This window comes from Epinephelus fuscoguttatus, linkage group LG17 (genome assembly GCF_011397635.1).
Source record: "Epinephelus fuscoguttatus linkage group LG17, E.fuscoguttatus.final_Chr_v1".
NCBI classification, from domain to species: domain Eukaryota; kingdom Metazoa; phylum Chordata; class Actinopteri; order Perciformes; family Serranidae; genus Epinephelus; species Epinephelus fuscoguttatus.
Genome location: NC_064768.1, coordinates 33,677,843 through 33,701,155, shown reverse-complemented (window position 1 = coordinate 33,701,155; position 23,313 = coordinate 33,677,843). Strand labels below are relative to the sequence as shown.

The following is a 23,313-nucleotide window of genomic DNA, read 5'->3' as shown; positions in this document are numbered from 1 at the left end:
ACAACTGCACTGATTTGCAAATAACAAGTTCATCCATTTTAAAGGTTGACAAATGTGGGAGATCTTGCTGAATCTTACTATTTAATGTTGAAAGTTTTAATCTCAACACTATCATTAAAAAGTATAATTCCTTTAAATATTACTCGTACAAACAATGATAGATGTCACGTTATCGGTTATGATTTAACTCCCAAGTTCAGACTTGTGGAAAAACGTGGGAAAAAAAATTCAGACACTCAAGGTCTTTACTCAACAGCACCAGTGCACCAGCTTTGGCGTCGCACTTCTAAAGAGCCACTCATTCTATTGCTAAGAGAAGGAGGAACAGAGCCTTCTATAGCAGTCCCTGACCTCTATACACAAGATGCAGTAGAAGAGGTTGTTTAGTGTGGTTAAAGCACACACACTCATAAATGCCTCAGCCAAAGCTCTCTGGGATCTCGGAGGATGCGTAACGGTGTGTCAGATGTGAACAATTTAAAATGCTGGTAAACAGATCAATGGAGGCCTGAGCAGGAGACTGGCCACAGCTCTATCCCAGCCTGCAGCACATAGATGTGTTAACATGATCGAATGAGGTCGAGGAGTAAAAAACAAGACCTCTTGAGCAGGTTTAACCAGAGCTGGGCGTTACGGCCAAAAATGTTATTTCAATAAAAAATTCACATCAGTCGATAAAGATAATTATCACAATAAATGTCAAATCATTATTTCTTTCGAGTTTGAAAGTTGAAGAATGATTCTGGTTTGAACTATTTTTTATGTCAGAAGATGACAAATATTTGCCCCAAAGCATAACATTGACAAATCTGAGGTAGTTTCAAAACAGTTACTATCAAGAAAGTGTCAATAAATAAAACAATAAATTGACAAAGGACTCTTAATTCTGGTCAGTAACATGTCAAACCCTTTGTACAAATGGATTAAAACATTTCGTAGAAGTTTAAGCTAACAGTGTAAACTAAAGAAATACACAAAACGCAAATCTCCACTGTGGTCATTGTTTTCTGTACATGTTTTAAATGCGGTTTGTAATTTCTGCCGTTTCTCAATCAATGGACTTTAATGTTGTAGCGGTGTTAAACAGTCATTGTTGCTGATGAAAATCTGACATGACTCAGTCTAAAATCATGTTCATGGACCAAAAAATATGATAAAGTTTTAGTCACGTGATGTTTAGTCAGATTTATTCACATTAAAGCAATTCTTCCTAATGAAATAACCGCTAACGCTGGCTAACATTATGTTACTTAGCATTAGCTGGGTCAACTAGCCATACAGCTATTGTAGCTAATGTTATGTAGTGAACTCAGAGCTAAAAATTGACAGTAAGTTTTGAAAAATAACTTCATGGTCGTGTTGAATGTGGTTTTAACATTGTAAGGCTACCGTACACATTAGCGTGGTGGCTGGTCACATCCTGTTCTTCTTTTACTACTAATACTTCCTTTTTTACTGTTTGATGGTGGGGGGGCAACTAATGTTTGAGGTGCATTAGCATTAGCACCCCATCCTGATGTATGGGTGGCTTAATTTAGGACTATCTCGAATAGCATTGCACCGGTGCTTCGAAGCTTTGGTTATTAATACCCAAGAATATTCGTAGTTTCTAGGGACCTGGTGGAGCTAATTGTAATCAGTCATATTTATATACGCTAATCAGCCACCTTTAGAAGGACTTGGCGCTGCTGAATGTGTGTGACAGAGTGATGGAGAAAGGGAACAATGGGTGGAAGGTTGGCTATTGCTACTGTTGTTTCTGTACAGGCCTCATCACTTGATGCAAAGAGAACTGTCGCTGTCCGCGATTCGTCTCATCTCCTCCTTTTCCACGTTGCTCGAAGCAGGGGTCGACTGTGCTGGGAACACTGGCTCCTCCGCAAATTTTATTGGCAAAAAAACAAAACAAAAATCGGACCATTTGAATACTGATTTGGACGTCAATTATCGTGGTAGAGATTGAAACTTGGAGACATTTGGGTCAGCCCTGGTTCTTGAACACTTTTATATTTCTGTCAAGAAAAAATATTAATTAATTACTATTAATTAATTTTTGGATTCCTTGGATTTATACCAGGCTCATTGACTTATGTTATGAATGTTCTTACATGATATTTAGCATGTTATAACCTATTTGTTGTGCACATGTGGGTATTTTATTATTTGCTTTTTTATAAACTGTAATTATCCTTCAAGGATTTGCTACCCTAAATAAAAGAGTTTAATTATTTGGAGTAGTAGTGTCTAAATCGAGTTTTTTTTCCCCACCTGATCACCTCTTTAAATGACCACTATCTCCATCTTTAGAGTGGTTGTTAAATGAGACATGAGAGAGACGAGTGAGTTGTTTTGGGAGCGCCGGCGCTGATTCTCCACGTGGCTCAGGGAGCTGGAAACCCTGATTGTAGTCGAGCTGTACTTTCCCCCTCTCTCCCTGCTGGGCCGAGGCCTGAGCTGTCAGGCTCCTTAATGAAAAAGCGGGCACACAGGCCGCTGTAGAAATATTCTCACCGCTGGCGAAATATCGACCGAAATTGGTGAGGAAAAAGGTTGATTGTTTTATGGCCCGGTCATCGCTGGGAGATTTTTGTCTAAATGAGAAATAGATTTTACCTTTAGTGTTGCTGTTCTGTAGTTTGTTAGCATACTAGTCATTTTTCATGTGGATTGGAGGACGTTAGCGGGTGATTCAGGCCTCTGTGGCACACTTTATGGATGACACAGGAGGCTCTGCCTAACTGCTTAAGCAGCTCATTAGGAAAGAGCTATAGCGCATTTCTATCCAGTGAGAGAAGTTGCTCCAGCTTTGTTTCTGGGAATGTGACGACTTTTTGTTGTTTGCCGTAATTGGACAAATACACCTGTCTGAAATGGATTAAAAACCACATCGAGGTCGCGTCTGCTTCACCAGTCATCTTTAGGCTGAGCGGTGTGCTGTGCGGACTCTGATCATGGCATGATGTAAGGTGGGGGCGGTGTCCTTCCTTTCAGACTGGGGTTAAAAGTGCATTAGAGGTCACAGGAGAGTGCCTACCGGGGCCTGTTACGTCTTCCCCCCAAGGTGCGGTCGGTAATGACCCTTGGGAACGTAGTAACACCCCCCTTCTCTTTCCCTCCTTCCCTCCACACACACAACATAACACACAACATAACACATACACATACTCCTGAACCTGGAGGAGCTCAGGAGAGTGTGGCCTGGGGGAGGCTACAGGGAAAACCTGGAGTGGAATATGTTATCTTGGATAAAGCTGGTTGACCGCCCTGACAGCCTGTTGATCCCCCCCCCACCCGACCACCACCAGCAACACCTACAGTCTCCCGCCAACACACACACACACATATATATTCACACACTCCTCTCTCCTGCTGAGCCACCCCCCGTCCGACCTCCTCTCTCTCATTGCAGCACTGTCATTCATAGAGTGCCAAAGCCTGCTGCTTTATTAAAGCCCAGGAAGAGCAAGGCCTGGCCCAGGTTCAAACAGCAGTGCAGCTGGGACCTGTTACATTTTCGGCAGACTGCCCTCTCCGTCTCGCTGGCTATAAATAGCCCTGGTGGTTGTCTCCCTTAACCAAGGAAAAGAGGTTTTTGGGGGAGGGAAAAAAAACACACACACACACAGATTAATAACCGTGGGAAGCAATGAAAGCTTTGTGTCTGCTGCCCGAGGTCAGCAGGCCAGGAGGTGTTGCTACTTCAAAGCCCCCATTGTGGCTCGCACTTTCAGATGCCGCTGCGGTGGGTTTGATGGGAACACACGGGTTGCCAGCGGTGTGATGAGTTGATGGCATCAGATTGTGCCAAGCAGGCAGACAATCTGACAGGCCCTGGCTTGAATTTTGTTTCTCTCTCTCTCTTTTTTTTTATTTCCAGGGAATGACCAATTCATTATAATTCAATGGAATTTTTTAACTCTTTTATTTTTTGTTACACTGGAGAGTTAATGTTGTGTTTGGGGGGGATTCCACCAAGCTCATCTCTTATGTACACATACGGCATCAGACACTTTATGACCTTGGCTCCAGCTGTTGACAGGCGAGGCTGCCTCATTACGAACCCCCCCCTTCTCTCTTTCTCTGCTCTCTCCGTTTCCCTCCCTGGCTCGCCAGCCAGAAAGGCCGTCTGGCCTTTAACATTGCCTGCCCGGGCCATGTGGGTCTCCCCGACTCCAAGCTGGCCAAGGTCAGCCCCCACCACCAACCCGGCCTCCGTCCTGACGTGGCTCCAGCTGAGGGGTGGGCCAGCTCCAGCCACCGCAGACACTTCCACTTCCTTAAGCTTATTTTAATAGAAACCCTCCCCGACGTCTCCGCTGTAACAGTATCCACCCACTGGCACAATGATCTCCTGGGCAGGGAAACACTCCTGGCGGATATAGTGGGCTCATTCATTCATTCATGGCCAATTTTTTCCCTTTCTAGTAGGAAAGTAAATCCACTACTGTTTTTTCCCTCCCCCTTCTGCTTTTTGTTCTATATTTGCTTGATTATACTGTGACTGGTTTATGAGATGATGCTTACACGACACACTGAAGAAACGGTGGAGTCATCATTTGTGTTCGTTGCTGAGTAATGTTTTTTCAAGAAACCCAACTAAAAAGGTCCCAAAATAACTCTGGCTCTCCCATGTTTTCCTGTCACATCACCAGGCTCAGAACAATACTCTGTCAGTTGCATCATTATAGAGCTTGTTATAGGTTGTTAGGGTATGTGACTGCACAGCCTAACAAGGGCTATAGACACACCAAAACCATCAACCTCAAAAGCAATGACAAACGAGTACCTCTAAAGTCAAACCTTTTCTACAGTGTTTTAAAGCTAGAGTTGCTACTCCAGCCAGCCATCCATTCTTAGCTTACTGAGACATTGCAAATTCTCTGTGTCCCCTCCAGCCTCCAAGCCCAATGGACCAGGTTGGGAAGATGCGTGGCCAGCCATATGGAGGACCCAACCCCTACTCCCAGCAGCAGCAAGGACCTCCCACAGGGCCAGGACCCCAGCAGGGAGGCTCTTACCCAGGGCAAGGCTACGGACCTCCTGGCCCTCAGAGGTATCCCATGGCGATGCAGAACCGGACTCCTGGCGCTATGGGCGGCATACAGTATGGACAGCAGGTCAGTTATTCTTCATATAGATGAACATCCCTGCATCCTCTCTGTAACCATACATAACCAATGTTCCTGTGTGGTGGAACGTCTTCTAGGTGATTTCAGTTTATCTTTCCTTCGTCTTTTACCATCTGGATAAATGAGATGAATCATGGAAGGTTTTTTAACCACATTGATGTGTTGGTCAGAGCTTTTTTTTTTTCGACATTTCTGCAAAGGTTGACTGTTGATATAACAAGAACAACCTTTTTCCTTATCTTAAATAGAATTAATGTATAAGACAATGCATTTATAATCAGAGTAATGAGGATGTGAACTCATAAGTATATAACCACCATTGGAGTCCGGAGGGCAGCATACTAAGAACAGTTTGAGGGATTTGTACTGCCTGATACTGACAGGGTGGCACTGTTTTCCAAACCAACACCACAACCTATGGTGCCGCTGGGTGAGCTGGGGAATTGATGGGTGGAGTCTGGCATTACCAGACCCAAACCACATTGCTGCTGTCAGTAAAAAAAAGTCTGTTGAAACCAGGTGAAACCAATAAGTTCTTATAAATGAAAGACCTCCTGCCTCAGGAAAGGATATTTAACAGGGCCATTTTGAGTGCGTGTGGTACTTAGTCATGATGCAGGGCATGGTTTGAAGTCCGGACCACAAGTTAATAATTTTTTTTTTTACATTCCTGTTAGTTGAGGCAGTAGAGCGTTCATTTGGTCTGTGACTTACTGCTGCAGGAATGGTGGAAATGGTAGCGTACGGATGATAGAGTGACTTTATGTAGCGAACTCATCTGACCTGAGGTGCGGGGAAGTTTGCAAGCCAGTTACTTATTCATATTGACTAGTCATGATCCGGAAATGGTGGGGTAGTAATCACTTCAGCCTGCAAAGGTACGGCTGATTCTTTAAAGGCACACTATGCTTTTAGCTAAAGGTGGAGCTGATGGATGTAACTGTACTTAAAGCAATAGTTGGACATTTGGGGAAATAAGCATATTACTTTCTTGACAAGAGTTGGATGAAGAAATTGATACAACATTGTTCCGTTCAGTAAAGTCCCTCACCCACTGGACATAAAACCCACTAACACCAACTAGCTTTTGTCTTTAGTGGGAAAGATTTCAACCTGCAGTCGTTCCCAGGAGAAATGACTCTGCAGAAGTCAAAAGTATTTATTGGCTCCAGCTCTAATGGGCTGCCATCGGAAGTGATCAAAATACAACACGCAGGTGGACGTGCTAATTGTCGGCTGTCTTGTGGTGCGATGCAATGGCCCACCTTAATGAATTCTGTCTATCTCCACCCAGGCAGAGCTCAGATATCATCTTAAATTAGTCTGCACTGAGTTTTTACGAGGGAATAAATAGCAGATATGAAAAACACGTAACCTCCATGCTGCTTTCTCGTGTTTACTAACCCCGGAGATCTGTTTGTTTAGCGTAGTATAAAGACTTCCAACAGGGGTAAAGACTAACCTTGTTCTGTCCAAAGCTGAAATAGAAAAAGTTGCACATATATTCTTCCGTAAAACCACATATTTTTATACACATCAAACAAATGTGATATATTTTGTTTCATTTGTATAGAGGCAGGCTAACTTTTCCCTCTGAGTCGAGTCTTTATGATAGGCTAAGCTAACCAGCTATTTGTTGTAATAGAGGTATTGATCTTCCCATGTAACTCCCGGCAAATTCCAAATTTGCGGTCTCAGCAGGGGAGAGACAGGAGAGCAGCATGACACAGGGTTTATTGAATTGTGGTAGCTACAGGGATAACTTTGTTTTTTGTAGGCCGCCACTGAAGTGGCGGCATTGCCGTGGTTCCCTTGTGAAAAGACCTATGGGATAATTCCATTAGATTTCGGATTATTGCAGAGAATAAGATCTGTAGCAAATTAACATTATGATATGTATTTGTTTTGCGCAAGATGATCTTTACAAATAAACACCAATTTTTGATTTTTGAAGCGTAATGGCTAGAAGTAAAAAGTTAACACCAGGCTACTTCACCAGGGTCATGTGACTTAATTTTGTCACCACCACAAGTCCATGTGTTCGGTGTGATGACGCTGCGCCTCATTTAGTCACTTGTTAGCAACCGCCTTATCAGGACACCTAAACGCTTCAAAATTCACGAGGGAGGGTATTTACTGATGTGACTGTGTCTTAATTGAACAGTACATGAAATTCTTTTGAGCTTATGTGAACCACAGGCTAATTTCTAACCAAAAGCCCATTGAAAGAAACATTGACTTTGAGACAAGGGAACCCGGAGTGCTAAAATGCTAACTCATTTCAGGGTTTTACGACTCATTCCTGCACCTCTACATATAAATTTGGTCATTAGGGGTCAGGGGAAAAGGCAGTTTGACATAAAATTGTGATTCTCACCCTCTATGATTCAGGATCAATTATCAAATGCTAAACATCAAGTTTATTACAGTTAATGAAGTTGTAATATTGACAAACTGCAAGAGCAAAGTGCAGCACCCGGACAACAATACACAGTGCGCACACACCCGAATTTTCTTGTAGTTTATCCTCGAAAATGTTAGAACTTAGTAATTAGCTTTGCATGACTTAAGTGAAGTGTTTAGTTAGCGTAAGCCATGTATATATTGCGTTTCAGTGCCTTAAGAGCCTGAAAAAAGTGCACCACTTTCTTTTTCTCAATCAAGAATCAGTGTTGTGATAATCGATCTTGAATCAATGGTGACACTAAGAATCAGAATCGAATCAAATCATAGGATTTGCAAAGGTTAACACCCCTATTGATCATGATGATTTAAACATCAGTGTTACTGGAGCCGAACAAAAACAAAATGTCGCATCTTTTCCACCTGGAACCAAAATTCAACTGAAGAAAAATCTATAAGAGGAACCGGCTCTAAGAGAGCAGGCCATCAATTTTTCACTGTCTGGTTTATTTTCATGCTCGAGAGCAAAAGTTGGTGAAGATTCAGGCTGTGTGTACAGGCACAGTGGGCAGCACTTTCTGACTGCGTCGTCCAATTGAAAACAGCAAACATCCAGTTTGCCGAAGCTACTCACTCATAGCTAGGAATAAGACCCTTCTTGAACCCTCTCAGCCAGGCAGTCCGTCTTAACAGACAAATGCATGCAGGGAATCCCGTAGAGTGAAGCCTTTTCTTTTACGTCCGCTGTCTGTGGTCGTGTGCCCATTGTGTGGTGTGATTATCTCATACTGGCCTGCCTGGTGTCTGACCGTGGACTCGATAAGTGCCATGCAGAGAAGAAAACGGCTTCCCTCCCTTTGTAAGACAGATACAATACAACCACTTCACGTTGTTTTAAATGTGTGGCAATTCTTTACTATCTCTTATTCCCTTTGAATTCTTGAGGAGCTGAGAACCCTCCCAAAACAACACGTGGCTTTTTTTTTCCTCCTCTTTTTTTATTACTGTGTTTCCTCACAAGGTCAGCGCTTTCTCCTTCCATGCTCCTTGAGGGTAATGAAACGAAATCGTTGTATTGAAAGGCTTTCCGCGCTCTGGATCGGGTAGAATATGAAAAGCCTCATATTGAAGTTCAAGGAGATGAAGTCAAAACTCAATTTTTATTTCCCCAGCTGTAATTTAAAGCGATACACGGCTGAATTCCAACACTTAGATGGTTTTTCTTATGCGCTTTGACTGATCAGTTTATAGCGAGGATCACACTCTTCTCTCTCACAGACACACACACACACACACACACACACACACACACACACACAACGGTTGTCTTTCCCTTTTAATCTGTGAGTAAGATGAAGAGATGCTCTGATTACTCCGCTGAGAATGAATGGTAAAAATATCAAAGAGGTGACTTTGGATATTGGGTTATTTTTATGTATTTTTACAGCTTTAGAAAGGATCCTGTCAGTGCACAGACTGTATTCAGGTAGTGATTGATATTCCACAGAGGGGCTCAGGATAGTAAACCTGTAGTAAAACAGAAGAAAGCTGTTTGTGTTCACAGCCAATTCAACCGCGCTGGGTTTTATTTGCTCACATTTCTGTTCTTCCTCGTTTTAAGCTGAGCTATTGTTGATGACCAATCTTTCTGTTTTCACATCTAGATGTCAGCCTATGGGCAACAGGGGCCGGGTGGCTACAGCCAGCAGAGCCAGGGCTACTATGGTCAGCACGGCCCCCCACCTCACCCTGGCCAGCAGCAGCAGCCCCCATATGCTGGTCAACCCCAGGGCAGCTCTGGACCTCCCTATTCCCAGCAGGGCCACCCTTCACAGTCTTCTGGCCAACATGGGCAGCCCGGACCCCCCTACCAACAATCCCAAGGTCCCCATGGTCCTTCTCCAGGTCAGCCTCCCTATAGCCAGCCCCCACAGTCTCAGCCAGGACAGCCACCCTATGTCCCTCCCCAGCAGCAGCAGCCTCAGCAGCAACAGGGACCAGGTCCCCAAAGTCAGCAGGGCCCTCAGGGCCAGCCTGGCTACCAACAGCCCCCCGGACCAGGGCAGCCACCACAGCAGCAAACCCCACAGCAGCAGCAGCAGCAGCCGCCGCCGCCGCCGCAGCAGCAGCAAGGACCCCCACAACAACAACAACAACAGCAACAACAACAACAGCAACAACAACAACCAGGAGGTCCGCCTCCTCAAGCTCAGCAACCTCCAGGTCATGGCCAGCAGGGTCAACCATCACCTTACTCCCAGACACCCCCTCTGCAACAGCAGCAGCAGCAACAACAACAACAGCAACAACAACAGCAGCAGCAGCAACAACAGTCACCATATCAGAGGTTCCCACCTCCCCCACAGGTAACAACACCTCACAGAACTCTGTTAGCACACTTTAGCTATGATGTGATGTGCCCTGTTGGACCTCTCTGTGTTTCTGTCTCTGTCTGCAGCATCAGATTCTTGAGCTGACGCATGCTCTTTATGTGCGCTGTACTTTTTTAATGCTGCAGAGATGCAGTATAACGTCCCTTACAATGTTAATGCATACGGTCTGTAGCTGCTTCTCAGTAAAAACCTTCCATTCCCTCTTTGTTCAGTGTCTTTTTGGTCATAATTGACTTAGTTGTGTAATAGACAGTTGAAATCATCACATCCTTAATTTTCCATAATACAAGTGGTCCAAAAATGGTGTACATATCTGAAGGGCTTGATGCACGGCGGGTCCATCTGTGTTCTTCTCCATGTTTTTCAAATTTGAACTCCTTCTCAACTGTTATCAAAAATCAGTGATGTAGGTTAGAGCACTGATCCACGTTACTGTGGCTACAAAAGTCACGCAATAACACAAACTAACTAACCGATCAGGGACAGTTTTAAGGAGTAACTTCTGCAAAGTAAAACTACTATTTCTTTTGAAGGAGCAGCAGCTAAATGTATTTTAGCTTCCTAAAAAGGACCACCTAAAAAGTGAAACGTATGCTATATGTAGATTATTTTACCAGTTTAACTTGTTGCCGAAAGCTGTTTTCTTTGCTCTCCTCAAAGTCACAAGGCTATTTCCAGGAACAGTAATTTACCTCACAAAACACGGGAGTTGCTGCCTTGATTGTTAACTTTGTTTGTAATTGTGTGACTTTCGTAACCAAACTAACGTGGCGTACAGCAGTACATCGACTTATATGCCAGGTCACATGCGAAAAAGCTTTCTAGAACTGCCCGAGAAAGAAACCTTTTTTTTTTTTTTTTTTTTTTTTGCTAAAACGTACCTCCTTTGACCAAAATTTTAATTTTTAGATTTGAATACATCAGGAACACTACTGGAAAGATACAGAATGATATAAAAACCTCAACAAAAAAATCAAAATATAATGGAGTAACCCTTTAAATGAACAGCAGCATCAACAGTAGGATTTAGAACACAACGACTCCTGTTTTACATGAAAAAACACAGAAAGATGATGAAGCCACAAGTGAGCTAAACAGGCAAACAGCTGTAAAGTAAGCAATTCCCTTTCCCTGTCTCCTATGGTGACACAGTCATGCCATACAGGAAGTATTCAAATCACAGTTGCGTGTGGCACGGCACACTACATTTATCCAGCCCAGTGGAGATCTGTCATTTGTTTTATGTTGCTGTACATTGGAAAGAGCCAATAAGCAGTAAAAACACTTAGGATTTTTTATTTTTTTTACATGTGTGGAATTCTCTTCTGCTTTTCCCCATAATCAGGAACTTTCCCAGGATTCCTTTAGCTCCCAGTCCAGTGCTCCTCCTTCCAACCAGCCCATGGCTTCCAACAAGAGCAGTCAAGAAGACAGCATGCAGGCACGGCCATCCAGTCTGCCGGTAAGAACTCCATCTGCTCACTTAACATCTGACTTGTGCTCGATGCTGGGGTTTCATCAGCTGGCCTCCGTAGTTTGCACCGCTGATATGTATTTTGTAGCCTTTAGACAATGCCAGAAATCCTATTAAATCTACAACTAGAGATTTCTAAGTAGTTTTGAATCTTGACCAGTCTATCCTCTCCTTCAGCCAGGAAAGAAAAGACAATAATTAATAACATTCTTGATAGTGAATGGGGGACTTATCTTGAATTTATGCACCTATGCATGTGTCAAAAATTGGACACTGGGCATGTGCTAGAACTACACTCGGAAATCATCCTACTCTTAGTGTCATTACAGCCGCCTCCTCTGCCCTGCGTTTGCAGATAGGAGGCACTGCTGTTTGACTAGAACAGATTTCAGACCAGATCTCATTCAGATGTTTTCTTGATCGGCACCCAAGTTCAATAAAACTGTTGATTTTGCTATGTATGTAAGCAAAGCGCTCATGGATTCAGACTTAAAGGAGCTGTGTGTGGGATTTACTGGCATCTAGCAGTGTCGACTGCAGATAGCAACCAGCTATAAACTATTCCAGTTATACTTCTTTCAGTGTCCATTGTTCAGGAGGTTTTTACCATTATCAACAGAGGTCTCCTCCTCTCTGAAACAAACAAACAAACAAACAAACCAGGTGATTAAAATCAGTAACAACACTAAATAAAGCAGTTAAGCCTCAGTAATCAGTGTTTCCCTGATTCTGTTTGGCTTGCTGGAGACAGGCTGCTAGCCCACCAAATGCTAATGTGTGCTTGCCTTTTTTTCTAATAACTTAAAATACAGACAGTCAGGATGTTTTTACGAGGAGAGGGTTATCCACAGAGGTGTGTTCCTCTCAGAAACAAATGGAGCAGGTGAATAAAACTAGTAAAAACACTGAATAAAACAGTTTCACGTTAAAATGTAAGAGTTTGTCCTAGAGGGGCTGCTAACTACGGTGGCTGACGCAACAACGCAAATGGTTGGGTCACCTTTAGAAACATGGTGGTGCAACGTGGTAGACTCAACAACTATGTAGATTTAAACAGCATATTTTAAGGTAACAAAAACACAATAATTCTTATTTTTAAGTTATTATAACCAAAGCAAGCATACTTATTATATTATATTCCATTTTTGCCAATATATACTCCTTAATTCTACGCACTGGACCTATAACAACCAGTTTTTAGTGACTCACTATCATGCCATTTTTGGTGTCATGATTAGATTTAAAATCGTGTCTTGATTTGAAACAGATTTTTGATTTGGCTAGATTTCTAGCCACCCGTAACACATAACACTAATTGTTTTCTCTTCCCAAGTTAGTAAATGAAGGTGGGCTTAAAGTTAAATAGAATAAATTCTTGTTTAAATCGAACTGTTGTTGTGCAGCGGACGTCACCAACCACCCCTGTACGCAAAACAATCACAATCAAACATCACCTGACAGTAGAAGGAGTTGCCCCATAACAGTAGGCACAGTCACAGTGTGACCAGAGAAGAAGAAAACACATAGAAATGTGGGGTAAATATTGGATTTTTGGGCCCACACTGCAAATGACTGACTACCAAACACTTCAGTTCAGCTGCACTAACCTATTCAGAGCAACATGATGGACATTTTATGTTTCTAAAAGCCAGAACTACTGTGGGTATTGCGTGCTTTACTGGAGAAGGGTCAATATTCAGTACTTTGGACTCTGGCCACTGGTGGATTCCCAGCTTTGTTTACTGTTTCTGTTGACATGTCTGCTAAATCACTGACATGTTTGGGGATACTGAAGTCTACTCTGCATAAAATTCTAACATATCTTTAGATAAATATTTTCCCTCAGTTGGCGCATACATATTTCTGTCCTAAAATCTGCATATTAATGGCAGTAATGACAAATTGAAGGTGTGAACAGATCTTTTAACTGTTTGAGGTAACAAGAGTAAGAATCTGCATCCCTACTGCTGTCTTTTAAATTTAGCCCCGTCTCTCTGCTACCTCTGAAGACAACATACACACAGTACACAACAACAAGCTGATGCCAAGAGTGACTAAAGCATGTTCAAGCAGTGCAGGTTTCTACTGACTTGTTAGGAAAAAAAACCTGAGAGGGGGAAAAAACATTTCTGCCAGGAAAAGGATTGTTGAAAGTGAAGTAAAGCTGGTGTGTGATAGCCCTCTGGCTAAGATAAAGGTGAGAGAACCCCCTTCTCTCCCCACCTCTCCCCCCCATCCTCCCTGTTAAAGAGGTGTCTCGCTGTAACACGTTGCAGTTTCCATGGCAGTGTTTATAGGTCAGACTGCGGAGCTAACCTCATTCTGGGCCTCAGGGAAGGAGAGTGAGAAATGAGATCATTAATGAGAGAGAATGAAAGTGAGAGAGCGGAGTCGGCGGCGAGGGGAGGGGGTGGCGGGGGGGGTGAGGTGCGGGATTGAGGGAGTGCAAGCAAATAACTTCAAATAGTGTGAGTGATTGGTTGGAGTGGGAGATGCTGAGAGGGAGGGAGGGATGAGAGGCAGCGCTGTCTATGCCAGTAGGGGATGCCCTCAGGATGTGTTTCCCTCCTCTTTTATTTATTTCTCTTATTTATTTATACATCTCTCTGTGGGCTCAGCCATTGGCCGAGCAGGCCAGGCTCGGGCTATTTTTATTTATTTCCCTCCAACTTCTCGGGGATTCCCTATTGGTGCTTTGTGATTGGCTGTGAGAACCATTAATCTGGCTAAGGTAGAGATGAACTGATCCCCTTCCCTCTCCTCCTCTCCGTCTTCCCTTCGCACCCCTGTGGAGTGCACATGGCACAGTGTGCAGATTAGACCATACTAGCTGTGAGTATAACCCTGACAGCCTCTGTCAAAACAGCTGAACCGACTCCTACAGGTGTTAGGAGTAGATATGCACCAGTAGTATCTCTTGCACCTGAAAATCAATCTGTTTTAATAACTGCACGTGAAATCTGCCACGATGCAGGAAATGTTTCTGATGCTGCTGTTTGCTTAATTCATAGAAAGGTATAGTTAAGACAAGGATCTGTGACTGTTAAAGCTTCATTAAGCCAAACCCTGTTGAACATCTGAAGATGTACTCCGCATTAGCAGCAGGGCTCAGTGTCACTTTCGTGGTACCAGCTGAAATTTGTCCAAAGCACTCAGTGCCAAACGCTGTCAAGAATCCAAAGTTGGCATGGCATTATTGTCCACATGCTTACCCCCAGTTTGCAAGACTTGAGACGTCAGTGGCGCAGAGGCGCTGTTGAGGCATCTTTTCAATACTCGCTTGATTCTTATCTCGCTTCACTAAGCAGTCCAAAAAACTGGAGTTGATGTGGAATGTTACTTTGGTTAAAATGGACGTTTCTGTTCCATGATGGATGTTGAAAACGCTCCAGAAATGCTTTAAAATGTGGCTAATTTGGATCGCCTTTTAGTTTTGTTAAAATGTTAAGAATAAATGCATCAAAAAATGATGATAATGTTATAAAGTTTAATGAGGCAGAAGTTTTGCTGGACATTTTTGTGTCAAAGGAAATTAAGGAAATTCAAAGGTTTTCGCTCATTTTGTTACAAAACATGCTCATATGTCAAACTAGGGTATAATAAAGTGTCACATCAGACTTGTCCTGACACACAGATATCATATTGTCACTGGCATTAAAACGATTCAAACAGCACCCAGATGATGATACCCTGATAAGCAGTTTTATCCCCTTGCTTTACAAAAGAGCACCTTATTGTCCGGCTCATATTTTCTATATCACTTAATTTTTCGTTTTCCATTCAGTGGTGGATGCATAAAGAGTAAATGGACTTGCATTTATGTTGTGCCTCTCCAGTCGTCTGACCATTCAAAGCGCTTTAACACGACATGCCACATTTGTTCATTCACATACACTGGTGGCCGAGGCTACTGTAAAGGTGCCACCTGCTACTCAGTTAAGCATTCATACACGCTCACACGTAAAAGGCAGAGCCATCGGGAGCAATTCGAGTGCATTGTCTTGTCCAAGGATACTTTTACATGTGCAGAGATTGCATCTATTGTCAGTGACTAGTACGAATATGTATTTGTGCACCTGTACTCAAAAAGGAAGTGTTGGGTATTGTATCTTAAATTAACTAGTTTGTATCAAACTAATCAAAGAAGCCTGTTCTCCAAACTAAAATAACACCTGACAGGATGTGCGCGACAGATCTACAGGTTTAATTTGATGGGGAAGGGTGTTTATTTTGCAGGCACCTGCAGTGATTTGTACATACGCATTTGTTTTAATCTGCCTCAGAACATGTTTGAATCCCGATCCAACAGCGGCTGAGAGGTAAGCGCCATTTAGCTACTTTAGTAGCTTTTGCACAGAGCCAGCCAGACATCACCTCATCCAGAGCACAGATGGGTCTGTTTGAGCCAGGTGCTAAAAACCCAGCGTCTGTTAGGCCGCCGTTGAGGTGGGAATAAAGGAGTACAGGAGGCTCAGCGCCTGCTGGAAGGCGCAGGTAGGAAAGCAACAGTCAGCTTGAGAAAGGGACTGTGGATAAGAGGTGGAGGAGGGAGGGAGGGAGGGAGCAGGCAGCTATAGTGGAACTAGCTGAGCAGGTTGAGCTGGTTTCTGGCTCCAGGATACAAATGCACAGTTTAACTGTTGAGTATTTACCACACCGGCTCCATGGAGCTGTTGTTGTCTTCACTGAAGCCTGCTTACACTTTCAGTAGTCAGGTATCTGATTCTTAACGACCTTACAGTGAGTAACAGCTGTAAAGTAGTCTGTGCAGTCTTAAAATATTCCTGTGACAACAATAATGCCATTTCTAGGAAAGGACATAAACTAAGAGCCAAGAGAAGGGACAGAAAGAGACATTATTTTGTACTTTTCTCCATCAAATGCGTCACATTATTGACTTACTCTATAATGAATAACCATAGTTGCTGATTAAAGGGGCACTCACTGGCTGAACAATTGTATAATGTCTTCTGCAGCTCTGCAGGGACCTTTAAAAGGTTCGCAAAAAATAAAGGCCACTGTACACTGTATTTTCCATCCAAAATTGTTGCATGTTTAAGAATAAATATGACCTCACGCTGTGTCAACCACTTTTACACACTGACTCCAAAACTTTAGTCCATCGTTAAAGTTTTCAGAGCTGGTTCGATTTTCTGCCTTGAGAGTTTTTTGACCAACAAGCAGTTAAGAAAATGTGGTTCAACGTGGGGGAATGGTATGCACAGTATTATTTCCCAGCTCAGATAGCCTGCTAAGATAGTGATATTCAGCTGGATGATGATGATGACGAGGAGGAGGAATTATTAGAAGATGAGAGCCGCACACAGACAGAGAGAAAAGGCGACTGTGTGGAGACAGAGAGGGAGGACAGCTCAGGCCCTTCAGGTAGCTACGATGCCAAATGCAAGATGTAGGCAGGAACTGGCGACAGGCGGGGAGGTAACTCCTCTGAGGAGAGAAAGTGAGCAAATGAGTCTTACCATTTTGTTTCATATACGATATTTTGCCTGAATGCAGAGTGAAAGGTTTCTTTGCACAATGATTTATATTAGATGATGGATTTAAAAAATACGTACAAAAAAATACAGATTTGGTGGGCGAAGTCCTGACCCTGATGATGTCAAAGTGATGTCACCAGGGTCATCTCAGTAAAGCTTGAGATTTAAAGTTTTAGTATAAAGCCTGTATTTTAAAACTAGAGGTTTGGAATTTGAAAAAATATGGGTGTTTAAGAGGCAGGGAGGGTCTAATGAAAGATATGATGCAGTTGCAGTGTGGGAAATGTAGGTATGTTTGGGCCTGCTAGCAGCACTACATCGCTGTTGCTCAGTCTACAAAGTAATAGTGAGTTAAGTGTCTTTATTTAGGGACGAGAGTTATAATATCTTGTATGAAAGCTCCTTGAAGCTGATGCAACTTATCTCCTCCCTTTGTGGCTCCAGCAGAAGTAAAGCAGGCCTCAGCTTTCATGGTCCCTGGAAGTGACGCTTCCTCTCCATGTCAAGCCATGGGAAAGGGAATAGCTACCAGACCACCACCAACTTCCCTCCCTCCCACCATCCCCCTCCACTCTGTTTTCTCCCCTTTTTTTAATCTCCTTCTTGTCCTTCCTCAGGTCTTTTGTACACCCTTTTTCCACTATGGGGCTAATCCCACTCAGAACCGCCCACTAGTTGTGATGCTCCTCTTTTCTGATGTGTCTGAATGTGCTCCAGACTCAAGAGGAAGGTCACATGTTGGTCACACACTCATGCCGGAGTTTGTTTTTCTGTCCTCCACCCTCCCGTTCATCATGCCTTTCCAAATAAGAGGCTTCGTCTGGAGTGGTTTCATCTTTAAGGAAGGGCCAAGGGTTCACGTTGTCTTCTTTATTTGTGCCAGGGATGCACTTTATTTGCCTATAAACAAGGGTGTAATGGAGTAGACTCAGTACTCAGTATTAAGCCCTACTTAAAACTAACAACTTCAGTATAATATGTGGGAGATAAGAAGCCTCTAAGTGGAGTGGTATAATGATGAAAGACGTGCATTCTTGCTTGTCACTCAGTTGACTTTTGATGCGTTGGAGGTCCTAGTCTTCTCACCTTTTAATTTATCACTGCATCACTGTCTATCAGGACCCCACCCTCACTTGAATTCAGTCTTGAGTGCATTTGCAAAGCTCCGAGACCACCCACATCACAACAACAGAGCCCCCACCCACCACCCTCCCACCCTAATGACCTTTAATGTTGTGTGCCAAGCCTTCTGATCTGGATCCAAGAGATCTTCCAGTCTTGGTGCTGATCAACTCTGAGTCCCCCCTCCTGCAATCCCCATTCCCTGCGCTCAGCCCAGCCCAGCTCTGCTCTCCTGCTGCAGCTAAGCTTGTTTTTGCGACATAGCTCTGGAGCAATCAGCCTGACAAGGCCGGCCCACTTTTTTCCTCTCCTACCCAGCCCAACCCCCTCTGTGCCTTTTTCAATATTACACTCTGTTTTTTGCTGCATCTCTCTCTTTCTTTCTGTTTTTATATATATATAAATATATATCTCACTCTCTGCCTCTCTCCCGTTCCTCTTTCTGTCCATATTCTCGTTTTCTCTTTGCCTTGCCTGCGCCCTCCTCCCCTCCTCCTCCTCCTCTTCCCTTCCTCGTTCTCTCTCTCTTCTCTCAGTAAATCAGCTTTCATAACGCTGTGCAGCGCAGCCTTGTTTTGCGAGGCTCTGGCGCTGACAGTATTCAGAGTCCGGGGCCAGTTTCCTGTTGCTATTCTGGGGCCCTTGCTTCCTGTGTGCACATGTCTTATTCAGATTCCAGGGCGCCTCTCACTCGCTCTCACCCCCCCCTCCTCCTCCTCCCCTCCTCCCAGCTCGTCTGTTTCTCTCCCCTGCTCCCTCTCTGTCTCACCCCTTTTCTTTCCTCTATGTGATTTTTAATTAATGTACTTGAGAAAATTCAATCTGCTGACAAAGTGTGTTGTTTTTGCATTTGCTTCAGTGAATTGTTTCTCAGGCTGCTAAAACCCGAGCCCTGTTTTGCTCTTGTGAGCTCGCACACACACACACACACACACCAGCACACACACACACACACACACACACACACACACACACCAGCACACACACACACAGAACACTCTCCCTCTCCCTTTTGCTCTCCGCTCACTCACACACTCTCACACTTGCACACACACTCTCCCATGCCCCTCCCCTCTGCCTCCATTTCTGCTGGGCTGAGCTAGTTTTGCAGCACAAAGACTGTGGCTGACTGCAGCACTGTCTGTCCTCTGCTCTCTCCTGCTCTCGCTGGAACAAGCTGCTGAGCCTGGATGGATGAAACCAGCCTCACAATGAAATTAACTCTCACTCTATGAAATAACCTCTATATAATATTTTCTCCCCTCTCCCCAGTTAATTCACTGGTGGTGTCGGGTGCTTTGGTAGCGCCCCCTAGACGTGCTGTGTGTGTGTGTGTGTGTGTGTGTGTGTGTGTGACAGTAGGAGGGGAGGGGCGTTGCTGCTCTGGAAAGCAGGCAGACTGGCTGTAGGGGTCTGGAGACTCCCCACCCACCAAAACCCCCCACCACACCCCAAGCCCCTCCAGCCCCCTCGTCCTCCGTATCCCAGCACCCCTCACCTCGGGCTGGGCAGCTGCCTGCCTCACTTGGGCATCTGTGCGCTGCCCTGGGACTCCCTGCTACTATTGTGATCTCTACAAAAGGCCCCCCACGCACACACCATCTCCCCATTATTCACAGCAATCAGACGCCCCCCCCCCCCTTCTCACCCTCCTCCCCTCTACCACCTCCCTTCATCTACTCTGTGTTAGCTCCACACACACTGCTGCAGTGTTTGTGTGCCTCGCACACCCCCTTTTTTTGTTACCCCCACAGAGAAGCTCAATTAGGCAAATGTGGAGCGTTTAAAAAAGAACTCCCTGTGTATTGATTAAGATTCATAGTTGGCCTTTATTTTCTTTTTTTGACTGCAAGCCTGCATCACACAGGAATGTTAAAGCAGAACAGTATTGATCAGTGTCAAATGAATTGTATTTTTTATGCCTTAGCAGTACGAGACTGTTTTTCTGAACAACGCCGCTTCACTCTTTCATCTTGGACTTTTTTTTTTGTCTGTGTTATTATCCTTCCCACGTGGCTGCTGGTGATGAAGTAGCAGTGTAATGGTGATCTCTGGAGAGCTGGAGGTAGCTCATCAGTGGAGGTAGTAGACATTGTGTCTGTGGCACTGATACTCCAGACAAGATATGTAACCCCAGCAGGGTGCTCCAAGACTCTGAGCGTTGTGTCACCCTACTGCCGTGTTCCTTAACCACGTGTGTTCTTTGCCTACATCTTGGAGAAATGAGATAACGAAACTCAGACGTGTTCATTTCATCCACTTAATACTTTTCGAGCCATCTGCTCAACGGCTCATATCTGTATCATCGTGCAGATAGGGTCAGAGTTGTGTGGTGCTCCTATAGGTCGCTCCAACTGTGTATAGAGAGTTTCTCGTCAGCTTGTGCTGTATGTGAAGCCCTGTAATGGCTGCTGCTGCTGTATGAGGCAGGGGCCTGCCTTGCTTCTCCTCCTTTCTCCAGTTCTTCCCTCATAGTGGGATGGGAGTGCCCCCTTATGGTTGAGCTCAGCCCTGCAAACCTGGAGCTGGGGCCGGAGCTGCCTCTCTACAAGCCATCTGTGGACTTCCCAGAACCTCCTCATAGCTCGGCGCAGCCCCCGGATGCAGGTGGGAGCCTCTGGGCAGGTGGCTGAGGCGTCAGCACCACCCACCTGTCCATCTCCTTGTTCACCACCTGAACATTTCCTGCTGTCACTCCATTGTGCTGCAGCACGGAGTCATTACAGGTGGTCTCAGAGACGAGTCAAACTAGATTTTATTTTGTTGGTGCGCCTACAGTCTTTCTGTCATCTGTGTACGTGCAGATAGGAGCGCTCTGATAGAGGTTCTCTGATATATGCTTCTGGGCTCAGTTAAGTCAAGTCAGCATTTTCAGAGGCTGAGCTGGGAGAAAGAGAAGAGAAACCACTTTAGAAACTGTGCAGAGAAAATTTCACTTGATCTTACACATAAAAGGGAAGAGATGACTTTTCCCATGACCCTGTTCAGATATCAGAAGCCCACTGTGCCCTGAATGAGCAGTGAATGTGCAGCGCTCCTACTGACGAGGTTTTCAGCATGTAAACATAAACATGAGGGACTCAGGAAAGACGGCAAAAAAGTTCAAGGTTTCACTGTTTTGTGTTTGTCCGCTCTCCGTGCTACTATGTGCATGTGTCTCAGTCCTCAGTGCAAAAGGCCTGGAGGCTGAGTGTGTAATTAAAGCAGTGGTGGAGCAGGAAGGGTGGGGAGGGGGGCACACGGCTTTGGTGCGTCTGCGTTTCCTGTAACAATGATGGGCTGCTTCTTTTGTAGTAGCTGACTGCACCGTGACCCTGCCAAGCACGCAGGGAGGCCGCCGCGAGAGAGAGACAGACAGAGGGATGGCAGCAACAGGGGGGAGGGACTGTGTCGGCTCTAATGTGTCAACCACGTGGATCTCAGTAACCATGGCAGCCCTTGAGATGCATCCATTTTTTTCCCTTCCTCTATCTCCCCAACCCCATCTCCCCTCCCCTTCTTACTCTCTCTTCCTCAGCTATCACCTCGCCACAGAGGATGTGTGAGTGTGTGTGCAAGCCAGTCTGGAGTGAGTGAGCTTTTTCTCTTTTTTTTTTTCTTCCCCCTGCTGTATATTGTGTTTAGCATCTGGAGGCCTGAGAATAAGGAAGCCTGCCAACCAGGCGGTTGGTGAAACCCTGAGGTCTGAGAATGACAGAGAAGAGTGGGTCAGGGAGAGTGTGTGACTGAGGGATGAACTCTGCCCCCCCATACCTCCTCTCCCCTCCTTACCACCACCACCACCACCAGATCTGGTTACGCTACTGGCCAGGGTCACACATTCCAGATACATTTCATTATCTCAGGGCTGCTACCTCTCTTCTCCCACTTTCTGTTCCTCATAACCTACAAAAAAAAAAAAAAAAAAAGAAATCGGCTGGCTTGGCAGACTAATGGCTCTGGTTGGGCTTGATTGATTCAGTGAAGTAATCTGCAAATGGAATACATTAGGACGGCGGAGAGGAGAGGAGAGCAGAGCAGATGACTCAGAGACAGCACAGGCACACTCAGAAGAGCGGTGGAGAATATGGGAATAATGGCAATAGTGAAGACTTTCTGCCATTTTCCACATTCATAAGCAATAATTGCATTGGAAAGATATTTTTTTAGGATTTTTGTGTTAAATTTTCATCACCACACTTTGTGTAAATCTGTCTTTTTGCCTCCTTTAAACCCTCAAACATTAGGAAGACTGTTCTGCAGTTCTCAGCTCTGAAGTTCCATGTTAGGCAGTGCTGGGAAAAACACAAAATGGCTGCCATAGAGAGGAGCTTGAAGCTCCACAGAAAGAACTGCAGCTCTCTCCTTCTCTCCCAGACACAGCTCACATATCTTCCCCTTTTTCGTGCTTGTATATAAATTCTGTGTTCTCCTTTATTCTCATATAATCAACTGTTATAATTGTCTCAGATGATAACTGCTGTAACCTTCCTCCGAGCTCATAAACCATCACACTCCAACTTAGACACCCCACCGTCCCTCAGCTCCTCCTCATGCCTGATCCATGTCCTCTTCATCATTTGCCTTCTAATAATGAGCGTGTTGAATAGCAGAGCCACACAGCATCAGTATCACCAAGCTCCCCCCCCCCCCCTCCCCTCCTGCTTCCTCTCCTCTCGCTGTCCGGCTTGTGCAGTCAGCAGAACAGGCTGGTGCTGTGCAGTATTGAGCCGGGAAAAATCAATGACTGCAGAGTGGGAGTAGGTAGGAGCTTGTGTGTTTGAATGTATGTGTGTGTGCGATGCTTCTGCCTGTCCAGGCTGAGGGATCAGAGCTGTCAGTTGTCAGATATTTACAGAAGGGTAAAGAGCTCGGCCTCGATGCTGCATCGTGTGGCAGGTGTACATCATGTGAACGTTTCTGTAGATTTGCATTTCTTTTCTCTTTTTGTAATTATGCATCAGGGTAAAACAAGTTGAAGGGATTTTGTCAAAAGAAACCCAAGTCAAGAATATTTTTCAAAACCTTACCCCCTCACATATATTAATTTGACAAATATAAACATGCTTTTACTACACCCCCCCTTTTCCCATTAAACTAAATAAGCCAGACTTTTCAAATGTCAGAGAAACTTAAAGGAACAGTGTGAAGGATTGAGTGACATCTAGTGGTGAGGATTGCAGGTTGCAACCAGCTGATACTTCTCCCGTGTGCCAAATGTGGACTTGCGGTCAGGTTTTCATTAGTGTTCATTGATATAGGAGGATTATACTGGGAGAGGATTTATCCACAAGTGTCTTCCTCTCCAAAACAAA

The 23,313-nt window shown here is 44.5% G+C and overlaps 1 protein-coding gene across 1 annotated transcript in view; it reads left to right on the top strand.

The window, feature by feature from the left end:
• Nucleotides 1-23,313, top strand: part of arid1ab (AT rich interactive domain 1Ab (SWI-like)) — a 56,589-nt gene that overhangs the window by 18,776 nt on the left and 14,500 nt on the right. Inside the window, exons 2-4 of the mRNA XM_049602842.1 lie at nucleotides 4,896-5,117; nucleotides 9,197-9,898; nucleotides 11,271-11,387. Of these exons, the coding sequence (XP_049458799.1) occupies nucleotides 4,896-5,117; nucleotides 9,197-9,898; nucleotides 11,271-11,387 (1,041 nt within the window). The remainder of the gene's footprint in view (nucleotides 1-4,895; nucleotides 5,118-9,196; nucleotides 9,899-11,270; nucleotides 11,388-23,313) is intronic.